Below are 21,947 nucleotides of genomic sequence, written 5' to 3'. Positions count from 1 at the left end.
GTGACAAGTTCATCTTTATTTCTAGGTTTTTCTTATTTACTTAATGAGTTTCAAGAGAATACTCATGTTTTAAGTCAAACCTAATTAAATTATGACTTAGACAGAATTGTTGAGGAATCACTTTTACTTGCATCTTTGGTGTCTTAAATGCTGGAGATTGTGTTAATGACACATTCCTGTATTTGCTAATTTTTTATCAGATATATTTAAAGCAAAATAGAAAGCTTTCTGTTCTTTGAATCAGTTACATATAGTTGCAATAAATTCATTATTTCTGTTCAAATGGAGGTTCAAGCTCTGAATAGCAGTAGACTTCTTATATGAGGAAACCAAGAGCAGTTACTGGCTGATTAGGACAGGACTGGGAGGGGTGTCTCGCTGGTCTTAGAAAGAGGAGCTCAGAAAGCTGGAGTATCACAAGGGATCTGGAAGTGTGGGGTTCTATGTAAAGTGTATATGAGAGAAGCAACATTTAGAGGAACTGAGATATTATTATAAGTATATTCATGGAAGAGTTCATATGGAAATTGTAGAGGTAGGGGTTGTAAAAAGTCTTGAAGAGAGGGGTCAGGAACCATTTGTTTCATGAGAAGTGGTCTCCAGGGAATTAGTTTTCAGTAGTATATACACAGAAGATTGGCTGAGTTTCTGAGGAGCATCTGGAGGCATATGTCTCAGGAGAAAATAGCAGGGAGGGACACTACCAGTAGTCTCTACAAACTACCTGTTTTTTCTATAGTTCCTTTTCCAAGATAGAAAAGTTAGCTTCTTTAATGTGTATTTACATTTGGGCTTTTTCTATATGAATAGGCTTTAGCAATCTTATTCCTTGAATTCTTTTATTCTGCCTGTGGAGATAGTTCAAACAACCTGCAGTTCAAGCACCAACACTGCACAGCTGTTAATGAGAGGGAAAATAACTCTTCCTGCAATATATAAGTAGACTTATCTGACTTCTGAGTCACCAGCTGAAAACCTCTCTTCTCAGAAGCTGGGAGCAGAAAGAAAAAGCTGCTTGGGATGTCTCATGTAGCCTAAATTATTCTAACTGGATTTGTCTTGTGGTGTGCAGGGAAATTCAGGTATTTCCTCATCAAAGCATAAATGAATAGAAAAGCTTTTTTTCCTAGCTTTTGTTTAGGAGAAAAAGAAAGAAAAAAATATTAGAAAATTTAAAATATGGTAACATATTCAAAGCTGATTACAGCTGTAAAACAGCAATTGACTTAGTCATCAGTAAATTTGGGTTTTGTATAAGCTATAAGGAATATCTGGGACACATTTTTTTCACAAGTTTCTAAGTTATGTTATGTATGCAGGATATTCATGGTATTGATGACTCCTACTACCAGGGTGTTATGGTAACTGTTGAAAAATTTATGGAAAAGGGCTTTCAGTTGTATATGTCTTACAAATGTTATATATAGATTCCTCATAAACCCTAGCCTTTGGGTGTACTGAAGAGCTTTTTGGTTGGTCTGAACAATTCTTGTTCTAGGACACTACCACTAGGGCTTACTATTTTTCTTCTTTGTATAGCTGTCCCAGCTCTTTGTTATAGCACACTGTGCTTTCTATATTACTGTGTCAGTTTCTACCTCTTTTTCAGTCTCTATAGCAACAGTTTCTCAGCAACTGGGAGATGCTTAGTAAAGGCCTCTCAATTTAGAAACACTGCACTCCAACTAAAAAAAAAAAAAGCTTTGAAACAAAGATCAAAGAAGTTTTATCTTTAATAATTCAGGATATTTATTACTAATTAATTAGTGTTCTCTGTTTTGACTGCTTAGACAATTACCTGATACTTTGATCTAGGCCTTCGCTAGGCATTTGTTGTGAGCAGCTTTAATTTAAAAGCAAAACCTTTAGAACTGTATCTTGAAGTCAACTTTTAAGTGCTGTAAAACTACTGGACTTCTCTGGCAGTATCATCTGACTTCTGAACCTTCAGTAAGTAATGACAGGAAGGTAAGCGCAGCTGCTGTATTTAAGAGGAGACAATAATTTTGGCATTTGAATAAAACATAAAATGTCTTCACCCTTCACAGGAAACAAAAGTAATTGTAGGTTCTTTTATGCATATTTAAGATGTTGATCATATGTTGTCTGATTTCAAAAGAAAAGTCTCTGTGATCAAGATGATTGATCTGCTTGGAGGTTTCTGCCTTATTTCATGTGGCTCGTCTTTCTCTGTACTTTAATTATGTAGCATGCTTCAAAATGCATTTGATTTGCTAAAGTACATATTCTGAGAACCTGTAAATCAAACAAAGTACATATAAGTAATCAAGTGTTACTTTTCTTTCACATTCCACTTAAGAGTCAAGGAAAAAGCTGTCCTTGTTTTGCACATAAGAGTATTCATTTTAATGGGCCAGGACTGTTAACTGCAACAATTTATTTCCTGAATATTTGTACATAATTTTAATTTTTTTTTTGTTTTCTTAAATGTTTTTCACTATTAAAGCACAAAGGGGACTGAAATATAACACACAGGCTGAAATAGTGTATCAATGGGCAAAGTTACTTCAGATTATATGGGCAGCAGATACTGCTTCCGCTTTCACATTGTGTTCATGTGCTAACACTAAAGTAGATTCTCTTTGTTTCACCCACACAGTCAAGATCTGGACTGTCCACAGAGTTTTGTATATGCAAATGTAGACTGTACATACATTAATAATGTCTTCTGTAGCTTTTTAGAAGGAGGGTTTATAGATATGATGTTGTACAATAATGGCCAGTTTGTAAAACACAGAAACACGTGGTTGACTTTGAGACTATGAATTCCCTAGTACAAGACTATAGAGTGTTTTTCCATATGGTAATTTAAATGTTAGACATTATGTTTTATGGACAGAGATCTGGTCATCTTACAGTAAGTATCAAGCACTCATAGATTATGCATGCTATATAACTCATTAAGTCAGTGGATGTGTTCTTATTTGAGTGGGCAAATTCTAATGAGTTCTAATTTAAGTGAGTTTAACCTGGATATTTTTACATTCATCCCATCCACTTTCTTTATTTTATGTACCTCTGGTACAGAGAAAATAAAGGAGGCAAGCTGTGTATTTCTAAGTCTACCTTCTAGACTGCTACATGTAGCTTTCACCAAAACACTTATGTTTAATCATTGCTCTGTGTCTTCTTCCGCTGATTTCTGTACATGAACTTTTTTGTCAAGTTATGCAGAGGCTCCTACTACTGCAGCTATTTTAGGGACAGTTGTGAAATATTTTCATATATATTGCATATGAATATATATCTGTAGGCAAACTTATGTGCCTGTATAAATTCTGGGCAGAGCTGTAGTTTTGCAGTATGTAACTCTTAGTAAGAAAGAAAATAAAATAGTGGAAAAGAAACAGAGTGGTATTTTTTTCAAAGAAGGACTACAGTGAAAACTGTGGCATTATAGTCTTAAATGAAAAAGACTATTAAAGCAAATTAAAGCAAATCTGTATCTCAGTATTTTAAGTATCTAAATTTAGGTAATGACAAATCTAGGGACTGAAACACAACGTTGCAGCTTTCACCAGTTAAAATGGTGAGGAGCATATTTATGGTAGACTCAATGATTTTAGATCATTGACTATGCTTCATAAATGGCCAGTATTCTGTCATGTTTATGAAAAATGATCAATGATTCTATCTCAAAAAATGTAAGAAGTGACCATTTGTTTAAATTCAGATTTAACACCATATTTATTATTTAAGTTTTAAATAATTTAAAACTATTTAATTTTTATTTATTTTAGCAAACTTTCCCTTTGCTCTGCACAATAAGCCATATAGGTGGCCTTTGGAACCTTGTGTGACTTAGATCCATTACACCTAGTGTTTTGCAACTGCTGTGTTACCTGAAAGATAGTTACTACAGGTAATTAATATTTTTATTTCTGTGATTGAAAATATAATGCAGTTTTAGAGCATTAGTGAAATAAATCCTGAGGGGAGGCATTCAGTTTCCATTATTACAGGGACATAACTACTTTTGCTTTCACAGTTGTTGATATAAGTAGGTTCATGGTTAAGCTTCCTTTTCGCTTTCCATATCAGCTCAATAAGAAACAATGTCAGCTCAGCCTAAAACTTTAGTTTTGCTTGAAAATTTTAGGTAATACTTTTGAGTAATTGCAATCAGTGAATCTGAGGAAGAATCTGGTGTAGATATGCCCTTTGCAACCTGAAATTGTAAACTATGGACCATGTAGTAATACCGCATGTAAACACTGGGCTCTTAATAGTGAAAATCTCACTTCCTGTACTTAAAACTGTTTTGAGGATTGGTTTTGCCCTGCTACAGCTTTGCAGTTACTTGAATTACTCCTATTTTATGCTGAGCAGAGAGCTTGCCATTTGCTGGCATTTCTCTGTACGTGGCACCAAAACTATTTTGTTTAATGTAATTCTGTTTAAATTAATTTCTGAAATGCATCCAGTGAATTGTTCAGATTAAAAGATTTAATTTGAATGGTTCAATATGTCTCTGTCTAGAATATGTGGTTTTACACTTTGGTTTGTTTTGTTATAGAATGTGTAATACCATCTGTTAATTTCAAATGGATCCAGACTTGCAGGGTAAGGATTTTTCTTATTTTTTCCCAACTTTTCTCAGAAGGTATTTATGTGTCTTTTCAATCAGAAACTACTGAATTTTAATGAAATCGTGCCACTTTGTAATTTGCCATTTACGTGCTACAGCACAGAGATTCTCACAGGTGTGATGACCTACCTTTATTGTTGGATCTGTCCAGGCATCTTCCTTGTCACTATCACAGTGGGTTATGGAATGGTCAGGCACACTGTGCAATAATCCCTAATTTATAATAAATGCTAAGGTTTTTTCCATACTTTGGAATAGGCATGAAGATGGCCATACACTCCCATTTTGAGTGTAAAGTCTCAGCAGACACCTCATCTGCCACAGAGCAAATACCTCAAAATGCAGAATAGCAGGTAACCACTGAAGATGTCAGGAATCAGCACACTTCTAAGTGTGTAGGAACTCCTTTGTCAGCTTCTCAACAAAGGGCATTTATATTTCTTGAGGTGAAATTTGACCCACGGCAGAATGATTACATGATGGTTTTCTGTCCAGAGGGGAAGCCCCCTTCCTATGAGAAATGAAAGATTTTAATGTCCCTAAATAGCCTCTCATCAGTAATAATTCTAAAATGATTTGCTATTTTACTTATGTGTCCTCACAAGTTAATTCTGGAACTGTGCCTGACAGGCACAGAATGCCCTACTTTGAGGGCCACATTTTGTTTGTAAGGGTGGACTATAATTAAGTAGCAGATGGCTACTAAAACAGATTCCCTTCAATATGAAAATCATCTTGTGCATGGAAGGTGTTTGAGTTGAATCATGTGTATATTTGTAGCATTTGTATTTGAGAATAAGTATTTGGAACTTAAGCCATAGCCTAATGAAAACTGTGGGAGTTGTTCTGTTGCTTTCAAAAGGGCTTTGGATCAGTTTATTGAGGAAAGAGAACTGATGATGCGTGGAAGTCAAAACTTATTTTTCACATTGTATGATATGCTACACTGCATCTCCAAATAATATCACAAAACATAGTATGACAAGAGCAGGACTAAACAGATGGTATAGCAGTTATTGGCATCTTTCTATAGCTTAGGCAGCATCTGGGAACCAGAAGAGCCCATAATTTTCTGACTATTAATATTAATCTGGTGTATTTCTTGGAAACCATTGCACACAGATTGGCTTCTTTCCAGACTGAACAGGTGAATTGTTTTGTGAGTTATTTCTACTAATTTATGCATATTTATTGCTTATCTTTAAACTTAATCAACTATGTATAACCGTCTCTGAAGTGCAGGGAGAAAATAGTCTCTGAGGACAGAAGTATAACTGATAAATCCCTTTCTAGTTTCTGAAGTTTAGTGAACAAGCCTTGGTTTTTGGTGTTGAAGTTCTAGGTATATGTAATGTATTGGGTATAGGTCACAGTCAGCATCTCTTACTTTCCACTCAGAAAAACATCCTTTATTGATGTGAAAGAAATAAGCTGAAATCATTTAAGGGTATGAGATTTGAGATTTAGTAAAGCAGATTGAGTGGGTTTTCTAAACAGAGATGTCAAAAATAATTTGCTCTGGTAAAGGGCTTGTCTTCTTCTGCAAGAGTCCCACATGTTGATCTTGACAGATTTGTTTGGTGCTTGAAATAAATGGCATCCAAAATAATAACCCTGCTGTGCAAACTGACAAACTGTCCCTTGAAGAAGAGCATCTCTGATAAAAAAACTTGTTTGCATGAAGAAATATTATTTCATTATGATCTTGGCTAAAAGTTTGTACAATGCATAACCCTAATAGGCCTTGTTCTAATATATGAATAAACTTGATTCCCAAAAAAAAGATGTGCTCTCTATGTTAAATTCTGATTTTACAAGAGATCATGTTGTTGTTTACAAGAAGACTGTTCACCCCACAAAGTTATTTAGATAAAAAAGAAAATGTTATCTTTTTGTTTGTTTTTTTTTTACCCAAAATTTTCTTTCAGAGTGTTGATCAACTCGAAACTCCAAATTTGGTTGATTTTTAGTTAGTTTTGAATGAACCACTCTATTGTAACGTGTGTTTGTTTTCTTTCACAGAGGCCTTCAGTGATGTTGAGAGCTCCGTATACCGAACAGCCCTAAAACTACGCTCAGTACAAAGGCTTTGCCAGTGTTAGTAGCCAAAGAGAATCCTATACTTTTACAGGGAGGAGAGTCTGTATAAAGTCTGCATTGCTGTCACCATGAGTTATTATGCTACTTTGCTCTCTCATTTTCCACCTTGGAGTTTCAGAATGGATTACGAACACTTAAGATCTAGATAGTGCTTCATATACTAATTGATTTTTTTTCCTTTTGAATGTCAATGGAAATACATTAGTGAAATTCTAAAATTATTACAGAATCAAATTATTTTTACAGTCTGCAACACTGCTATGTAGACATCACTGACAATTATTGATACTTTTCTATGTATTATGCTCATGAAAAGTCAAATTCTAATGTGTTTCTTAGGAGCTGATTTATTGGAAATAATCACGGCTTATTGAAAATGTATTGACTGGACTATAAGAATTAATGAGAGCAAAATAGAATATGATAAACCAGAAAACTCCTGGTTAGTATTCATTCTCCTTGTCTTTGAAGTGAGGGAGAAATCAGTGCCAGCAGAGAGTTATGCAACAAAGTCCTGGTCACCTAGCTCACTTTGAAATTACTGGATGTAAATTCCATATTGAGCTAAATTTCATGGAAATCTTGAATTTTCTATTTGAAATGGTCTGTTGCTAAGAATGCACAGTATTGCCAGTGAGGTCTTCAGGGTAGGACAGAGAAAGTGACTAGTTTGTTGACCTTGGACATATTTCTTTCATTTGGGGATGCTCTTCTATGAATATATTTAGTCTGGTCTCAGCCCTGATATGGTTTATCTGCCTGATGCTATGTGTCAATGTGGAAGTACCACAGGTACTAGTTTTCTTTTTATGTGGTGTACTGTTTTAGGTTTCCTTTTACAGACATGTCTTAGCTAAGCATTTCTGATAAAAAATAGTCATGCTTCCATTCATGAAAAGGCAGAGATCCTTATTAATTTCTTCCTTAATTTTCTCACAGTGGATTTGATTGATGTTTCTCTGATTCAGCACATCCTATCAAGTGAACAAAGGCAGAGACAAGAGCAGATTTCTCTGAACATGCAGCAAATCTCTAGAATGCTGATGAAACTGTTCCAAAGGGCAAGATTAGAAAAACCAGGCCAGGTAGATCCAAGAGCTGCTGAATTCACATTGGGCCTACTGATTGCCATGTATGACAGGTGAGAAGAAGAAATGTTGATCCATTGTGAAGTACCATAGAGTCGAAGAATTTGTTTTTGGACAGGACCTTAAAGATCATATAGCTCCCACCCAACCACTCTAACACCATTTCTGTGTGAAACTCTCCCATTTTGATTGGTTTTGCTTTGTATAAAAACTAGGAGTAGTTCAGCTGTGGGAATATAAGGCACAAAACTGCATCAGAAACACAGTGCTCAAGTGTTCCCAAAACTATTTGGAAACCCAGACTTTTGCCAGTCCGTGCTGACTTTTTCTCTGAAAAGCTTTACAGAGTAGGTCTTCTTCTAACTTCTGAGATATTTTGATACACTTCTAAAAATGAATCCATATTTGCCTCTGGAGAATAGTACCCATGCACAGGTTAGGAATTTGCCAGTCACTTTTTGTTACTCATTTTCCTCAAGCTTAAAAAGTTCATCTACCAATTATGAAGCAAAATTGATGAGCAGCTGAGCAGCTTTGTGAATAGCAAAGTTTCTGAAAATAATAAGGAAACACCTTGCAGAGTGTATTTTTCTTATATATTATTTGTAAATAATGAGTTTATTCACTAAAGGCAGGATTGGTTTGTGATTGTATCAGATTTAAAAGACAAAGACTAAGTTCATTGTACAAGTTATTTGCCACGGGTGAAATTTTTCCCTTCTATATCATAGCAAAGTTTTTACTGAAAGCAATGAGATGTAAGTGGTCTGCAGGACTTTTTCTCGAATCATTATTCATTACTCATATGATCACTACTGCTTAAGGTCCCACTTTATAATATGTTTTTGGTAAAAAATCAGTTAAGGCTTAGAATAAATTCTGTATTAAGAAACAAAGCTAGCAACATCAAGAGTATCTTGTAATTTTTGTGTGCTGTAGGGAAATTATTTAGAAGAATCTTCTTAACAGTACTATCTTAGTCTTTTAGTCTTTTTTCTTAGGACTGAGTTAGGAGTGTAATTTTCTTTTTGATGCTATTTCTTTTTTAAAAAGAATTTCACAAGTTTCTTGACATGTATATAAGCTAGAAAAAGCTTTGTATAATTTTCTCATAGTATTTTCTCTGTAGAAGGCTATTCTCTACTATTAACACTAGGAGCACATAAGAATTTTCTATGGTTCTGTGGTATTTACTTAATAAATTTGCATAAACATCTGAAGGGTGTTTGACTGTGCACTTTAGTTTTAGTCTTGGAGTTTTTTCTTTGAATTTCTGGAAAAGCGACATTTTCCCATGCAGCTCATACTTTAGAGAATATATTGCAGTATTACACAGTGTGGGTTTATCTAAAGACTCTTGGAGAAAATTCTATGTAATGATATTTTGAAGCTTTGCAAAAGTAATATCTTAAATATTAATATATTAATATTAATATTCTGGGATTCCCTGATTTGTGGTTTCTGATTAATGTCTGCATTGTCTTCACAAAAAAAAAAAAAATTGGTGCTTTCCATTAGGTGCCTATGTCACAAAATTGGGTTCTACATTAATCTATATTATTTATTATCTAACGGTCAAAACTAAATGTCCTGCTCCTGCATATATCCTTTTGTTTAAATTGAGTTTCAGTGAAATTAAGTGTAATCAGCCCAAGAGAAGCTTAGTGCAGATCTGGGGCCACAGTGGAGTCATGCAAAATGTAGATTGTATCCTTTATTCACTAATGTATTTGGGAAGGCTTTCCATGATTAAAAGAGCAGAATTTTTAGGACATTTTTACATTGTAAATGTAAAATGACATTTTACTTGGAATGTGAAGTCTCTGAAGGAGATGTTTTCTTTTTGTTTTATGATTGCATGGTATCTTGGAACAGTTAATTCTGCAGATATGTTCAGTGACAAAGGGTTCTAGACATAAAATATCACTGAAATATTACTTTGGTTGCATTTATACTTATAAAAGAATATTTGTTTTGAAGTTTTCTTCCTACATAGTAGTATTCTGTTCTTTAGATGTTTCAGTCTTTGTATTCTCAGTGAATATAGTGTAACTTATTTAATTTTCCTAGATCTGGAACAGGGTATGTCAAAACTAGATCTGCTGCAGCTGCCCTAATTTCCCTTTCAGGAGATACTCTACTGGCTAAATACAGAGGTGGGAAATGTATGATTTTTATACACTACCTGAAATACTGAATACTGGGGAAAATCTCCATTGTAATTTTTTTTTTTTTAAATAAAAGTCAGCTCTGCCATGAAAAAAATAAATTATGTTGACTGCTTAGTTGTAGACAAAGGCTGATGCAGAATAATCCTTTCCAACCAGTATCTGTAGCCATCTTTGCAATAGAGACCTTCAGAATAGGTTATAGTGACATTTAAGTAGAGCTTCTATTTGCCTAGCAGAAAAGAACAGAAACCCCATAGTTTTAAATTAGCAATTCACAATTTAAATAGAGCACTTCTTGTCTAAACATATTTAAATATTTTCCCAATGTTCTAATAATGAGTTCATTGCTTTCTTCCTTGCTTTCCTTCTCTTTCCCTCGCTATAGGGAGATCTATGGTCACAGCAGTCACTGAGAGGCTGTTAGGTACATAATATAGTGAAACTTTCTGGAGGGATTTATTTGTTAGACTGCAATTACCATAGCAGTTTAAAGATAGCTTGAAGACAGTTCAGGCTCTGCTAAGATTCCAGATTTTTTTTCCTTGTTTTCAGCTTTTTTCCAGTTTTATGCTGTCCATGATGGGAAGGAGACATTAATCACCTGTAGTGCCCTGAGAAGCCTTCTAACAGATTTAAATCAGGTAATGTCAGTGCAGTGCTGTTACTCAACAGATTTTGTAGGATTGTACTAACCTAGCACAAGAAAAACCTTCATGGTTGATACCTTTTATGTTTGATTACCTTATGGGACTAAAGTTAATAGGATGCTGTGGACATAGGGAGCTATCATGCAAAATAGGTAAAAGAATCAAATTCTGTCCTTTCACTCAAAATAACCACTTTCATTAGTGACTGCCTCTGTGTATTCATGTTGCCTGAGCTTATAGGTCCTGGAAACAGCTGGATACAACTGCTCCTAAAGCAGATGTCTGTACTCAATAGAATAGGTTGCAGTTGGAGCATGTTGCCTTAACACACAGGTATTTCCAGCTGAACTGGTGCTGAAAATGGGATTTGAAAATGACCTCTGGGACTTAAACTCAGTGTTCTTCAGTAGTATATTGTGGAAATATAGTATGTTTATCCATTACAGTAAGTGAGTAGGAAACAAATCATTCACCCTGAACTGTGAAACTGCATACTGATGGCATGAATATGAATGGGCTTTCTTCAGAATAGTGTTTAAAATGGCATTGCTATAGATACTTCACCATCTGTGTGCTGTCACCATTGCAGCAGAGCATGATGGGAACATCTGTTTTTTATTGAGGTGTTTCTGAGCCTTTCTTCTTGATGTAGATCCCAGGCATTGTGGGAGAAGGCTGCACTCTGTCTTGTGTGGAAATTGCGATTCATGACTGTTTCCATGGGGTGAGTGAAATTCTGATGTCCTGGGAAATTATTCTGAATGTTGCAGTTTGATTAAAACTTCAAGTGTATTACCACATAACATCCCCAAGTATCTACTTTTAAGAAGCAGGGCTGATGATCAGTCTCACAGTATGAGAGGATTTGTATCTATAGAAAAAATGCTCAGTAAGGTACTACTGAGGATTCCCATGTTTATTCCAAAACCTTTGGAACCCAGTAACATTTTACATGGATGGAAAACTTATGCTAGCAAAATCCAGTATCAGAGCTTTTATTAGAGATTGTAGATAAACCACCAGTTTTTTTCAAGTGAATGTATGAGCTTGAGACATGTATTTTTTCTAGGTTCTGAATGCAGCTATTGTTGAAGAAAAATTCCTGTCTTGGCTGAGATCAGAGCCTGCTGTTCTCCTGTGGCTCCCTACATGTTACAGATTATCAGCCATGGAAATGGTTTCTCACCAAGCTAGATGCAGAGTCTGCAAAGTTTTCCCCATTACAGGCATCAGGTGTGTCAGTGGTCTTTAGCATCCACCCAGTTAGTTCTTACCACTGTTTGCATACCTTACAGGCTGTAACTGATGTACTAAGTAACAAGCTTTGGATGTAATCTAATTTAACCAGGAAAAGAGGGATAGAGAGAACCACTGCAGTCCATTGCTCAAGCCTTCATCCTACTTCTCTTTAGCTCACTAGCACAAACATGAAAACTTGCCAAAGGTAAAGTGGCAGTTCAAAGTCAAAGTCAATTAAACCCGTGTATCTCATTTCTTAGTTATTTTTCCTGTAAACAGTTGTATTACTGGCTTGTTAATTTTCCATCTTAGCATCTTAGTCATCTAAGTAATGTTATAAAATGGCATAGTGGTATAAAAAGAACACTATGCATTACCATTGGACCAGAAAGCTCAAAAAAGCATTTTACTGTTACTATATTCTCACTATTTGTAAGTTTATAGATTTAATTTCTTGCATTTTTAGTTTTTTTGTTTATGCTTCCTATGTCAATATTACAGTTCCATGGAAGCAACAAATAGAGGTAAGCTGGTGTATAAGAAGCACATGAAATTGTAACTGCATTCTGAAAAATGGGAAATGGTGCTAGAACAATGTTTTCTTCCGTGGACTGCATTTCAAAGCAGCAAATAAATAAGATCAAGGGTTTGGAGAAAAGTCCTTAATCAATTGGGCAAAATAACTTGAATTCAGAGAATGCTGAGAAAAGTGATTGTTCTAATGATGATGTTTCTTTGAATTTCAGAGCCCAGGGATCTGGGTTTCCAGTAATTAAGCTGACTTACACCAAGTTCTTACTTGTGGGGAAGTAAAGAAATCTTTTTGTTTTCCCTCACAGGTATCGCTGTTTAAAGTGCCTCAATTTTGACCTTTGCCAAGCCTGCTTTTTCACTGGTCGTCTCTGCAAACCACATAAGAGATCACATCCTGTTGTGGAACACTGTGTGCAGGTAGAGTCCTATTGTACTGATTCGTTTCCCTGTTGAGGCTCTTCATGGAGGCAAGTAGGCAGTAGATTCTTAAACTACAAGCATTATAAAGTTATGTGTGTATTAATCATAATGGCCATGACATATCAGCATTATTAGTCTGGGAACAGGGAGACAGGAAAAGGACCAAAGCAGGCTTCTAACTTTAGAATTAGTGTTTTGTTTTGAAGTAACTGAATAGAGCTATGAAATATCCCAGTGCAAGTCTTCTTAAGGAGTTTTATGGCAAATTTTCTGTTGGCAGACAATCCTTAAACCTGCGAAAAGTCCCCTCAATGTCCCAATGTTCCTTCATCTCAATCAGAATGCAGCCTCATCCAGAAATTCATTAATCCTAAAGTTATACAAACTCCTGCATGAAATGTCTTTCTCTCTTTTCTGAATGTCTTCAGTTTTTCCACTTTATTGTAAACCTTTCTGACTCATTTGTCTCTGTCAGTTAGGGATACAGCACAAAGAGGCAACATGTGCCCAACTAAGATCACATACCTGGACTCTGTTACAGGCCAACGTGTGCTATCATCACACTAGTGGCAAAATACAACACTGGGAATTGGTATTTGGAAGACCAGCTTCTCCTTTGAGCAGGAGATTCCAGATCTTGCACACAGCAGCAGATGGGCTTTTTGTGGATCTGTATAACAGTATCCTTCTGTTCCAGTAAATCTGCTGAAAAGCACTTAGGAAAGTTTCCTTAGAAACCTGTACTTCCTGGTCTCCTTCCCAATCCTCTGCACTTAATGTGAAAGATACCTGGGCAGCCAGTGTCTGCACTAAAACTAAAGACTCTTAGACTGCTCTTGTAGTCACCCTTTAAGAGCATTAAACTCTTGCCATTTCATTGCTGTCTTCCTGAAAAGAAAATCATACTGCTAACATTGTGAGAAATTGTATCTGGATGCTCAATATCTGCATTGAAAATAACAGTTCAGTCCTCTAAATATTCTTTCTCCTACTCCATCTGTGACAAAGTAGGAAAATCAAATGTTAACTAAACTCTTCATTAAGAGATTTCTAAGTAGAGACCTTAAAATTAGTGTGAATGGAGAGTGAATGGGAATGTGTGTTTGTAGAAGCACCAAAAGGAAGGACAACAGCAAAACCAAGGCAAGAGATGTTGCAGCCTGGATTGCACCCACATTGTTGCTGCAGAATTGCAACCGAATCATTTGACTTAGCTTTCCTTTATGAAACCTTACTCTAACACAAACTCTGTAAATATTACTTTATAGGCCAAATATTACAATACAGGCCAAAATCTATACCAAAATTTAAAAGATAAGCTACTCACTATGACAGATACCATTTTTGTATCTGTTGTGTGGGACATAAAATAATCAATAGTAAGTTGCTATCCCCATACCTTCCACTCTTAGCAGATGCTGTCCTTGTCTGGGTAAGTATTCACACTGTCTTTATTAGGGATTGAGCTGTTGAGTGGGGGTTTGAAATATCAGCAGTTTTTTCTTACCGTGCTGACACCTTGTGGTAACATTACTACCATGTTGAGAAGCACTAGGAGACTTGTGTTTTCCTGTTTTCCTGTTCAGTCTGCCCATGTTCTGCAGCAGTCACCTAGGGCAGAATTGGTTGGTGTCCTCCAATAATACAGCTACTGAGCTTAGTTGTTGTACATGAGCCTGACACTCCTGTGATAATGGATGTGTATTTTACTGTATTCTGTGAGAGGAGGATGTGAGGCATGGAAGACTTATATCTACAAATGCTTTATACAAATATAAAAGTATTTCTTCCTTAGATACTAGTCAGCAGAATTATTGTTGTGACTGTGAGCTTAATCATTGGAACTGCCAAAATCTTGTGTTTAGGCATTTCCAGGCTTCCTGACTTTGATCCAGTCAGTATTTTGCCTAAAAAGAATTGAAGCTGCTCTTGCCTGTGTTCCTGCAGCATTACCCACTTGGGCTCCCCTTCTAGGGCTCAGATAGCAGCCATGAGCCTCATCAGATGATGAGCAGATGGACCTTTGCTTTGGAATATGTCTGTTTCTGGGCAGTACCTGCTTGAAAAGTCACTCTCTTCTTTATTATCCCTTGTTCCAATAGATGTCAGCAAAGGCGAACGCAAAGCACTTTCTCCGCACCATCAGGAACAACCTGTTTCAAGAGCGCTGCAGAAGAAAAGAGGCTCAGAGAAGGACAGCTCTGGAGTCAGTGGAGAAGAGGCACTTCCCTGCTCACAAAAAGACTTTGTGAGTTTCAGTGTCAGATGAATTTATAATCTCTGAATGTCAGGCTGTGGAATATCATTTGCTTATGTCCTTTGAGTAAGGGATTTTGTTATGACAGATGTCATGATTTTTCTATTAAAAAGGGAAAGAATAACTGAGAAGTTGCTGCACATTGTTCTGTAGCTTAACTATGGTTACCATGCTGACAACCTAATGATCAGTTGTCTTATAAAATACAACAGGATTGTGTTTTGCTTCCCTCCTTCCTTATGTTGTATTTTTCACTCTGTTCTATTTCTTATACTCAGTCTAGGGCTAAGCATTGCATATATTTACTACCTTTACAACTGAATGGGTTCTTAAGCACCTCCTCTGTGACAAATCTATTGGAAATTAACTGTGACTACTTTCCACATGTGACCCACAGTACATTCACTGGCAGGGATTCTACTCAAGTCCCACTAAATTGCAGATCTGTGGAATCACTCACAATAGCAAGTAGATGATCTCACCATTCCTTTTCTTTCTGACCAGTTGTTCTGTGTGCTTTGGTTAATATTTAAAGTCATTACTGTATTTCCACTCATCACAGTAGTTGATAATGAGCATTGGAGGTAATGTTTGTCTGTCTATTTATACTGCATTAGTTTTTTTGCATTTGGATCTTCCTGGGTAGAAAAAACATGTGAGTCCTGATCCTTTCCCTACTCATTACTTCTCTGTTGGTATATAGTTCTCCTGTGGAATTCAGTGCTTCATCACGACCTGGTCCTGAAAATGTGTCTTTCCAAGTGGACAATTGTGTCCCAGAATCATCCAGATTCATACCTGAAAACAGAACTGTAATGCAGAAGAGTGCGAATAACAACAAGACACCAGAGCAAGGCAAGACAATAGCTCAGGTGAGCAAAACACAAAACAGTAATAGTGCTAAAGCTGTGAAGAAGATCTAGCAAGTTAATTATCTGCTCGCCTTCTAATTACAATGAAAATGTAATGGGCAGCTTCACCTTTCTGTTAATTCCTCACTTATGGTGAAAACTGTGGAATCTGAAAACTTAGTGAAGTTTGAATTTGTTATCTTCCCAAGATTAGTGACTAACTCCTTCAACTTTCATGACCTTCAGAAGCACCTGTAAGAATATTTGCTTTGGGGTTTTTTGAGATGTCATAGAGTAGCATGCTAAAGTCTAAATGAGTCTGGAGTCCTCTTGCTATTCTGACAGTAAAAAAAGCCATCATGTCTTCCTACTGCAAGTAAATGTCGAAGAAGAATGCCTGAGTTCTTATTAGACTCAGGCCATTTTTGTTACCATGGAAATAGCAAGAGGACAGAGTGGGCCCTCTTAGGATAAACCCAGAGCAGTGTCCACTCCAACTAAAATAGCTAATGCACAAAAGGTCTCTATTAATCCATTCCTAACTTGCCTCCAAAGAAACAAAGGAGTGGGTAGGACAGTGTAGCTAAAAAAAAGTACATAGCAGTTTTCTGTTTCTATACTTTTTGAGAGATTAGTAGCTCTGCAGTTACTTAGAATACAGGGAACACTGGGTTGTGTTCAAGCCAGTTTCTGTCATCCACTCATCCACTCATCTTGTTCTTCCCAGGAGCCAAGGGGTGCAGTAACACAATACTAGCCTCTGTGTATCAGGTATCAGGTATCCTTTGGCTGCTACTCCTGTGCTGCCCTTTGGAAGACCTGTCTTTTAGAACTCTGTTGCCCAGCTCAAGGTTCAGTGCCAGCCAGCAGATATCTGCAGGAGATGTTGTGGGCAGACATTGCTTAAATATAGAATTTTGACAGTTGGCATTTGTCATTTTAGAAAACAGCAGGACAGGACTAGCATCCCTGTGCTGGGATTCTGTCAGGTGCATTGCTCTCTTGTTTATTTTATATCTGGGCTGAGAGTTCCTTTTGAGCAGTTTTATATTAATTTCTAAGATCTTACAGTGCAGATTATTTCCACTTTGATTGAAGAGACATGGACAGTAAGTCCAATGATTGCTTTTAATAGAATCTGGGAATACAGAGGTCCTGAGTGATCCAGCTCTTAGTCTCATAATTTCCTGGCAGCTCTGATTTCTGCCCAACTTATATCATGCCTCAAAAGTAGCTTAGGTGGTGTTTGTCTACTTGACTTCTGGGCTACTGTTCTCTGCATGGTCCAGAGAATTTAAAGACCAGGAGTTTCTCTTCTCTCTTCTACATACAGTCTCTCTCTCCATCTCCTTGTCTCAAAGCAGTTGTGGGACTTGAGAGAGATTGTTCCCAAATCAGAATATTCCATTTTGCAGAAATTCTTGGGAATATGGATTTTGTTTTAACTTTGAACAAATTCTTATACACTTAAATTTGTCATAGAACAAAGAATTTGTTTTATAGAATAAATTTCTTAGCCATTAGAAATACTTTAATGCATCAGTTCATTGTAATATATTAAATTAACAAGGTTAACCAGTAATTCTGTAGATTCACCAGATCCAAAACTTTTCATACACTCCTATAATAAAACTTGCATATAAAAATGAAATGCTATTGCTGATAAAGTTATGAACAGATACTTCTTTTTTTTGTAGGCAATAGCCTCTTTTGAAGCAGATGTATTGAAAATGCATGAATCCATTAAAAGCATTCACAGTGACAGCAGGTAGGTAAATGCAGTAGTAAACTCACTGAAGACTGGTGGGCAGTGCTCCTCCAGCTGGAGGGCTAGAAGACAGATGATTTTTCCATACTTTGGATATTTTTAGATTTTAAAAAAATCCTATCAAATGAGGATGAATAATAAAAACTCAGCAACAAAAATTTTAGATTAAGATCACTGGAAAAACAATGGCAAAGCAAACCACTGTGGTTTGCTTTCATCAGCATTTCTGCAATTGCTAGTTCATATTTCTAAAATGAATTTTTAGAAAAAAAAGATGTTCATCCAGATAAAAATGTCAGAATAGCACACTTTTTCAAATTTTTCTCTCAATAAGGCCTAATCAAAACAAATTTCATAATTTGCATGAAGCTTTTAAATCGAAGTACAATTTATTTCTAAAAAATTGCTGTACATCAAATAGAGATTAATAGGATGAATACAGTAACTATTGGTATAATAGTTTATCACAGAAGTTCCTCCTGATAGTCAAATATTTGACACTGTAAAATATTAATTCTGTAATTAAAAATCTCTTGGGAGGCTTGTTTGCTTGGGTGACATGGCAGGAGGGAAGTTGGTGTGTGAGCTACAATGCTTACCTTTTACTTGGATTTTTGCCTTCCCCCCTTTTTTATAGTTGTATATAAATGTGCTCTATATAACCATGCCTATGACCACTGAAAATGATGGAATTACGGTGAAGTGTAGAATTCGATCCTGAATCTACTCCCTTTATTTCTTTCAGCATGTTCAATTCCCTCTGTTCCTGTTCTGTTTCATTCCAAGAGCAATTGCTGCTCCAAGTTCACAAAAGGGCACTCCAAGATTAGAGCTAAACAATTTCAGTTTCATTGTGGGTCTGTTCTCACTTGGGAAAATAAAGAGATATGACAAAGATCTTCAGCTTTCTTTTAGATTAGCAATCGTTGAGAGGATATATGGGATGCCTGCTCCTATAATGCTGCTCTGACCCAGAGCTTATCATAGAACTGGGTGAATGAATCACATTACTCATGGGAAGCTCTTTATTCTTGTTTAGGACTGACTTCCAGCATTCACCGTCTATTCTCAGAACTGGACACTGAGTTAGTTGAAGGAGGACAGAATTTTAAGGAGCCCTTAAATATAAGGGAGGGATCACTGTAATATTAATTTTAATTTTAAATGGTTTGACTTGCTGTCCTATTCAGACAAATCTTGCATAGTTCAAGTGGGGTGTTGTCTCTAAGCCAAAGCATTACCACAAGAAAGTGGATCAAGTGTACTTCTGTATGTAACTAAGCATGGTAGATAACTATTTCAGATCCGTGATATGAAGGAGTCAGTTTATTACTGTAGTGTTAATAAACTCTCCTGTCTGCACCTCAGCTGTGAGGAAAGCAAAACTATTTCTACCCTGACTTCTTAGAGAAATCACAACTAGAATAGAATTATGGGTGGTATTTCTGGCATACTGTGCTCTGAGTAGGTAATTTCTAAATCTCTGTTGTACACGGGAGGGTGGCACTTCTGATTGCAGAAATCAGAGTGTTTTTTCAAGGACAATTGGTCAGTGCAGAAGCTATTGGTATCATTGAAGAAACTGCAGAGAATACCATGAGCAAGAAGAAATTCTATCAAGGAGGCAGAACCTGCTTTTACTTCATTGTTGCCCAGGCATGTAATGGGAAATTTTTGCAGGTCAGGGGGTTGCTATAAGTAGTTTGCTTTTATACAGAGGGACTGCTATTGTCTCTTATGTTGCAGCCACATTTGTGGGAAAGGTAAAACCCCATGATGCAAGGTTCACTCCTGGCCACAGTTCTATTTAGCTCTCGTATTTCCTCGCCTGGAATACTCATGTTCTTGCTAATTCCATGGGTACAGCCCAGCTCCAGAAAATGGGCCTCTAACCCCGAAGCTGAAAAAAATTTCCAGAACTAGTAAAGGGGATAAAGTTTGTGCTAAAGTGTTTGCTCATTTTCATGAATGTATATATTTGTGTATGTCTGGTCTAGCAAAAATCCCACCCTCCTGTATCTCTGGTAGGTACATGAAGAAGCAGTTCAACAAATGGAAGGACAAAATGCAATTTCTTCATAACTGCCAGGAAGAAAAAAGCTGCAAAATAGAGGCAAAACTCCAAAGACTGAGAGTAAGCCATGAAAACCTACAAATGATGCTGCAGCACATGAAGGAAGAAGTAAAGGTATAGTGATATATATATATCAAGAATTGTCACAGCTATGAACCATTAGGGTTCACTAGGAACACTAACAATTGCTTTTCTTGTACACCAGCACTTTTAATACAATTTCATGCACTTCCACTTGTATTTTCAGTCATCTTAATTTTTTCTCTTTAGAGAAAGCAGATAAGGTCTTTGCAGTAAGGATTTTCTTGTCATTCTGTGCATATCTGGCATCTAGCACAGATATCCACGTCAGCACATTTAAATACTACAGCAATGAAAATAATGAATATTCCAGTAAGAGTTTCCAACATACTTCACTGCAGTTTCTTCTTCAGAGAAGAGTCAAAGTGAATAAATGTCATTCCTAATTGCTGCCTTTTACTGGGATGTAATACAGACATCTTATAGGAAATATTTTATTTGTTTTCAATAATAGTGATTCTTATCATTACAATTATTTCTGAGATTCTTAAAAAGCCCTTGTTTCACAGAAAATGTTTACATATTTTCCCCCTACAGCTTTTTAATAGCATTTTCTGCAATACTGTTTTAGTACTACTGGCAAACTGAAACCTTATTTTTACAATGTATTTTCTTTGTTTTGTCTATTGTAGACCATGTTGCAGTCATCAGAGTGTCCTTTTGCACAGTGTCATAATACAATGCCAAGAAATTCACATGTTCTGCTGGAAAGGAGAATGCAGAGTGAATTAAATCCTGCCCAAATAAGGCCTACTTCCAAAACATGTGCAGAATGGAAATCTTTGAATCCCCCAAACTCTTTAAATAGAATGCAGCTTTTACAGACACCTGAGGTTCCCACTGCAGTGGAATTCATGTTTTCAGATGACCCACTGGAGTCAGTGTCTCTGCAGAGTGACAAACCCTTTATGGGACAGCATAAACAAGCAAAAGAGAAACAAACATATCGGCCTAAACTGACAGAAAACTCTCTTGGTGGAATGGGGAATACAATTCTTATTCCCACTGCAATGCAGGTACCACCTGATGAGAAGGAAGTGAGAGAGGAATTGGAACTGCTAATGATGAAACTGAACGATACATTGTCTCTCCAAACCCAACCAGGTATAAGTTCTCCAGTCATCTTGTCACTGTCTTCTTACCTTCATCCTGTTTATTCCATAATATTGTTCATAATCATGTAACCCTTAGAGGAAACTCAGAATCTTGCTTTAGCTTTTGTAGTATTATTCTATATAGTAAGGTAGAGCATATTCCAAAGATAGCCCCTAATGTTGGACTGATTTGGAACTGGATGAGTCAAAGCTCCTAAGAGATAATGAGTCTTGGCAGTCAATTAAAGAACAAATTTAAACTGGTGAGGGTATGAGAGGTTTTTGCTCTTGCCACTTCTGTGACACTGTAACTATAACTCTAGTCCTAAGAGACTTCCAGCAGTACAAAATCCCTTTGTGATCAAAGCAGAGCTTTGTTCAACATTCAGGATGCCTCACTTTTGATAATGAGGATGTAATATGGAATATGACAGAAAAAGCTGGTGCTTCTACAGAGCTATCTTAGAGATTCATTAAGAGTTTTCTAGTGCTCTGGCAGCATCCAAAAGCTTGGAAAGACTTAAAATTTATTCTACTTTTCAGCCCAACAAACTACTTTGCACCAGGAGTTCTTCTCTACAGCTGAGCAAGTTTGCAGGTCCTTTTCTGACCTCATCAACGAAATAATTTCACCAGCTTGTAAATGATGGAAACTATCATTCACCTTACAACTTCACTGAACTACTTAAGGTAATTGATGCCATGTCTCTTAAAAGAGACTCTTTAAAGTGTCTCAGAGGTTGCCTGTAATAACATAGCATGACAGATTTCTGCATTTACTGACTTCACCTGGAACATTCTGGAGCGCTATATTCCTTTTCTGTTCATGATTTCCAGCTCCCATGCTGTGACTTCCTCAGCAGTGCAAACGATTGCCCATTTCTCTCTCTTTAGCTGTTAATTTCCCATGGCCAAGTTGCTTCTTTGGAATGGTGCTGTATTTCTTGTTGATGCCAGCAACAAGGAAAATGCTTTTTCCTGTAATGTATAGAATGATTTTAAAGACCTGAGAAA

General features: G+C 36.5%; 1 protein-coding gene across 1 annotated transcript; it reads left to right on the top strand.

The window, feature by feature from the left end:
* The first annotated feature begins 4,532 nt into the window (after positions 1–4,532).
* Positions 4,533–21,580, top strand: DYTN (dystrotelin). The gene is made up of 14 exons (XM_031505362.2): positions 4,533–4,584; positions 6,632–6,706; positions 7,649–7,850; positions 9,868–9,953; positions 10,521–10,609; positions 11,268–11,339; positions 11,685–11,848; positions 12,694–12,805; positions 14,911–15,056; positions 15,769–15,937; positions 17,614–17,684; positions 19,713–19,872; positions 20,472–20,943; positions 21,477–21,580. The coding sequence occupies exons 1-14, from the start codon at positions 4,566–4,568 to the stop codon at positions 21,578–21,580; spliced, it is 1,941 nt and encodes a 646-aa protein (XP_031361222.2). The 5' UTR covers positions 4,533–4,565.
* Positions 21,581–21,947: the final 367 nt, after the last annotated feature.

Source organism: Lonchura striata, chromosome 8 (genome assembly GCF_046129695.1).
Source record: "Lonchura striata isolate bLonStr1 chromosome 8, bLonStr1.mat, whole genome shotgun sequence".
Taxonomy (NCBI): domain Eukaryota; kingdom Metazoa; phylum Chordata; class Aves; order Passeriformes; family Estrildidae; genus Lonchura; species Lonchura striata.
This window is presented reverse-complemented; position numbering and strand designations above follow the sequence as displayed.

Coding starts and splice junctions, on each gene's coding strand:
- DYTN (XM_031505362.2), top strand. Junction 11,849..12,693: donor TTCCCCATTACAGGCATCAG/GTGTGTCAGTGG, acceptor TTTCCCTCACAG/GTATCGCTGTTTAAAGTGCC. Junction 19,873..20,471: donor ACATGAAGGAAGAAGTAAAG/GTATAGTGATAT, acceptor TGTCTATTGTAG/ACCATGTTGCAGTCATCAGA.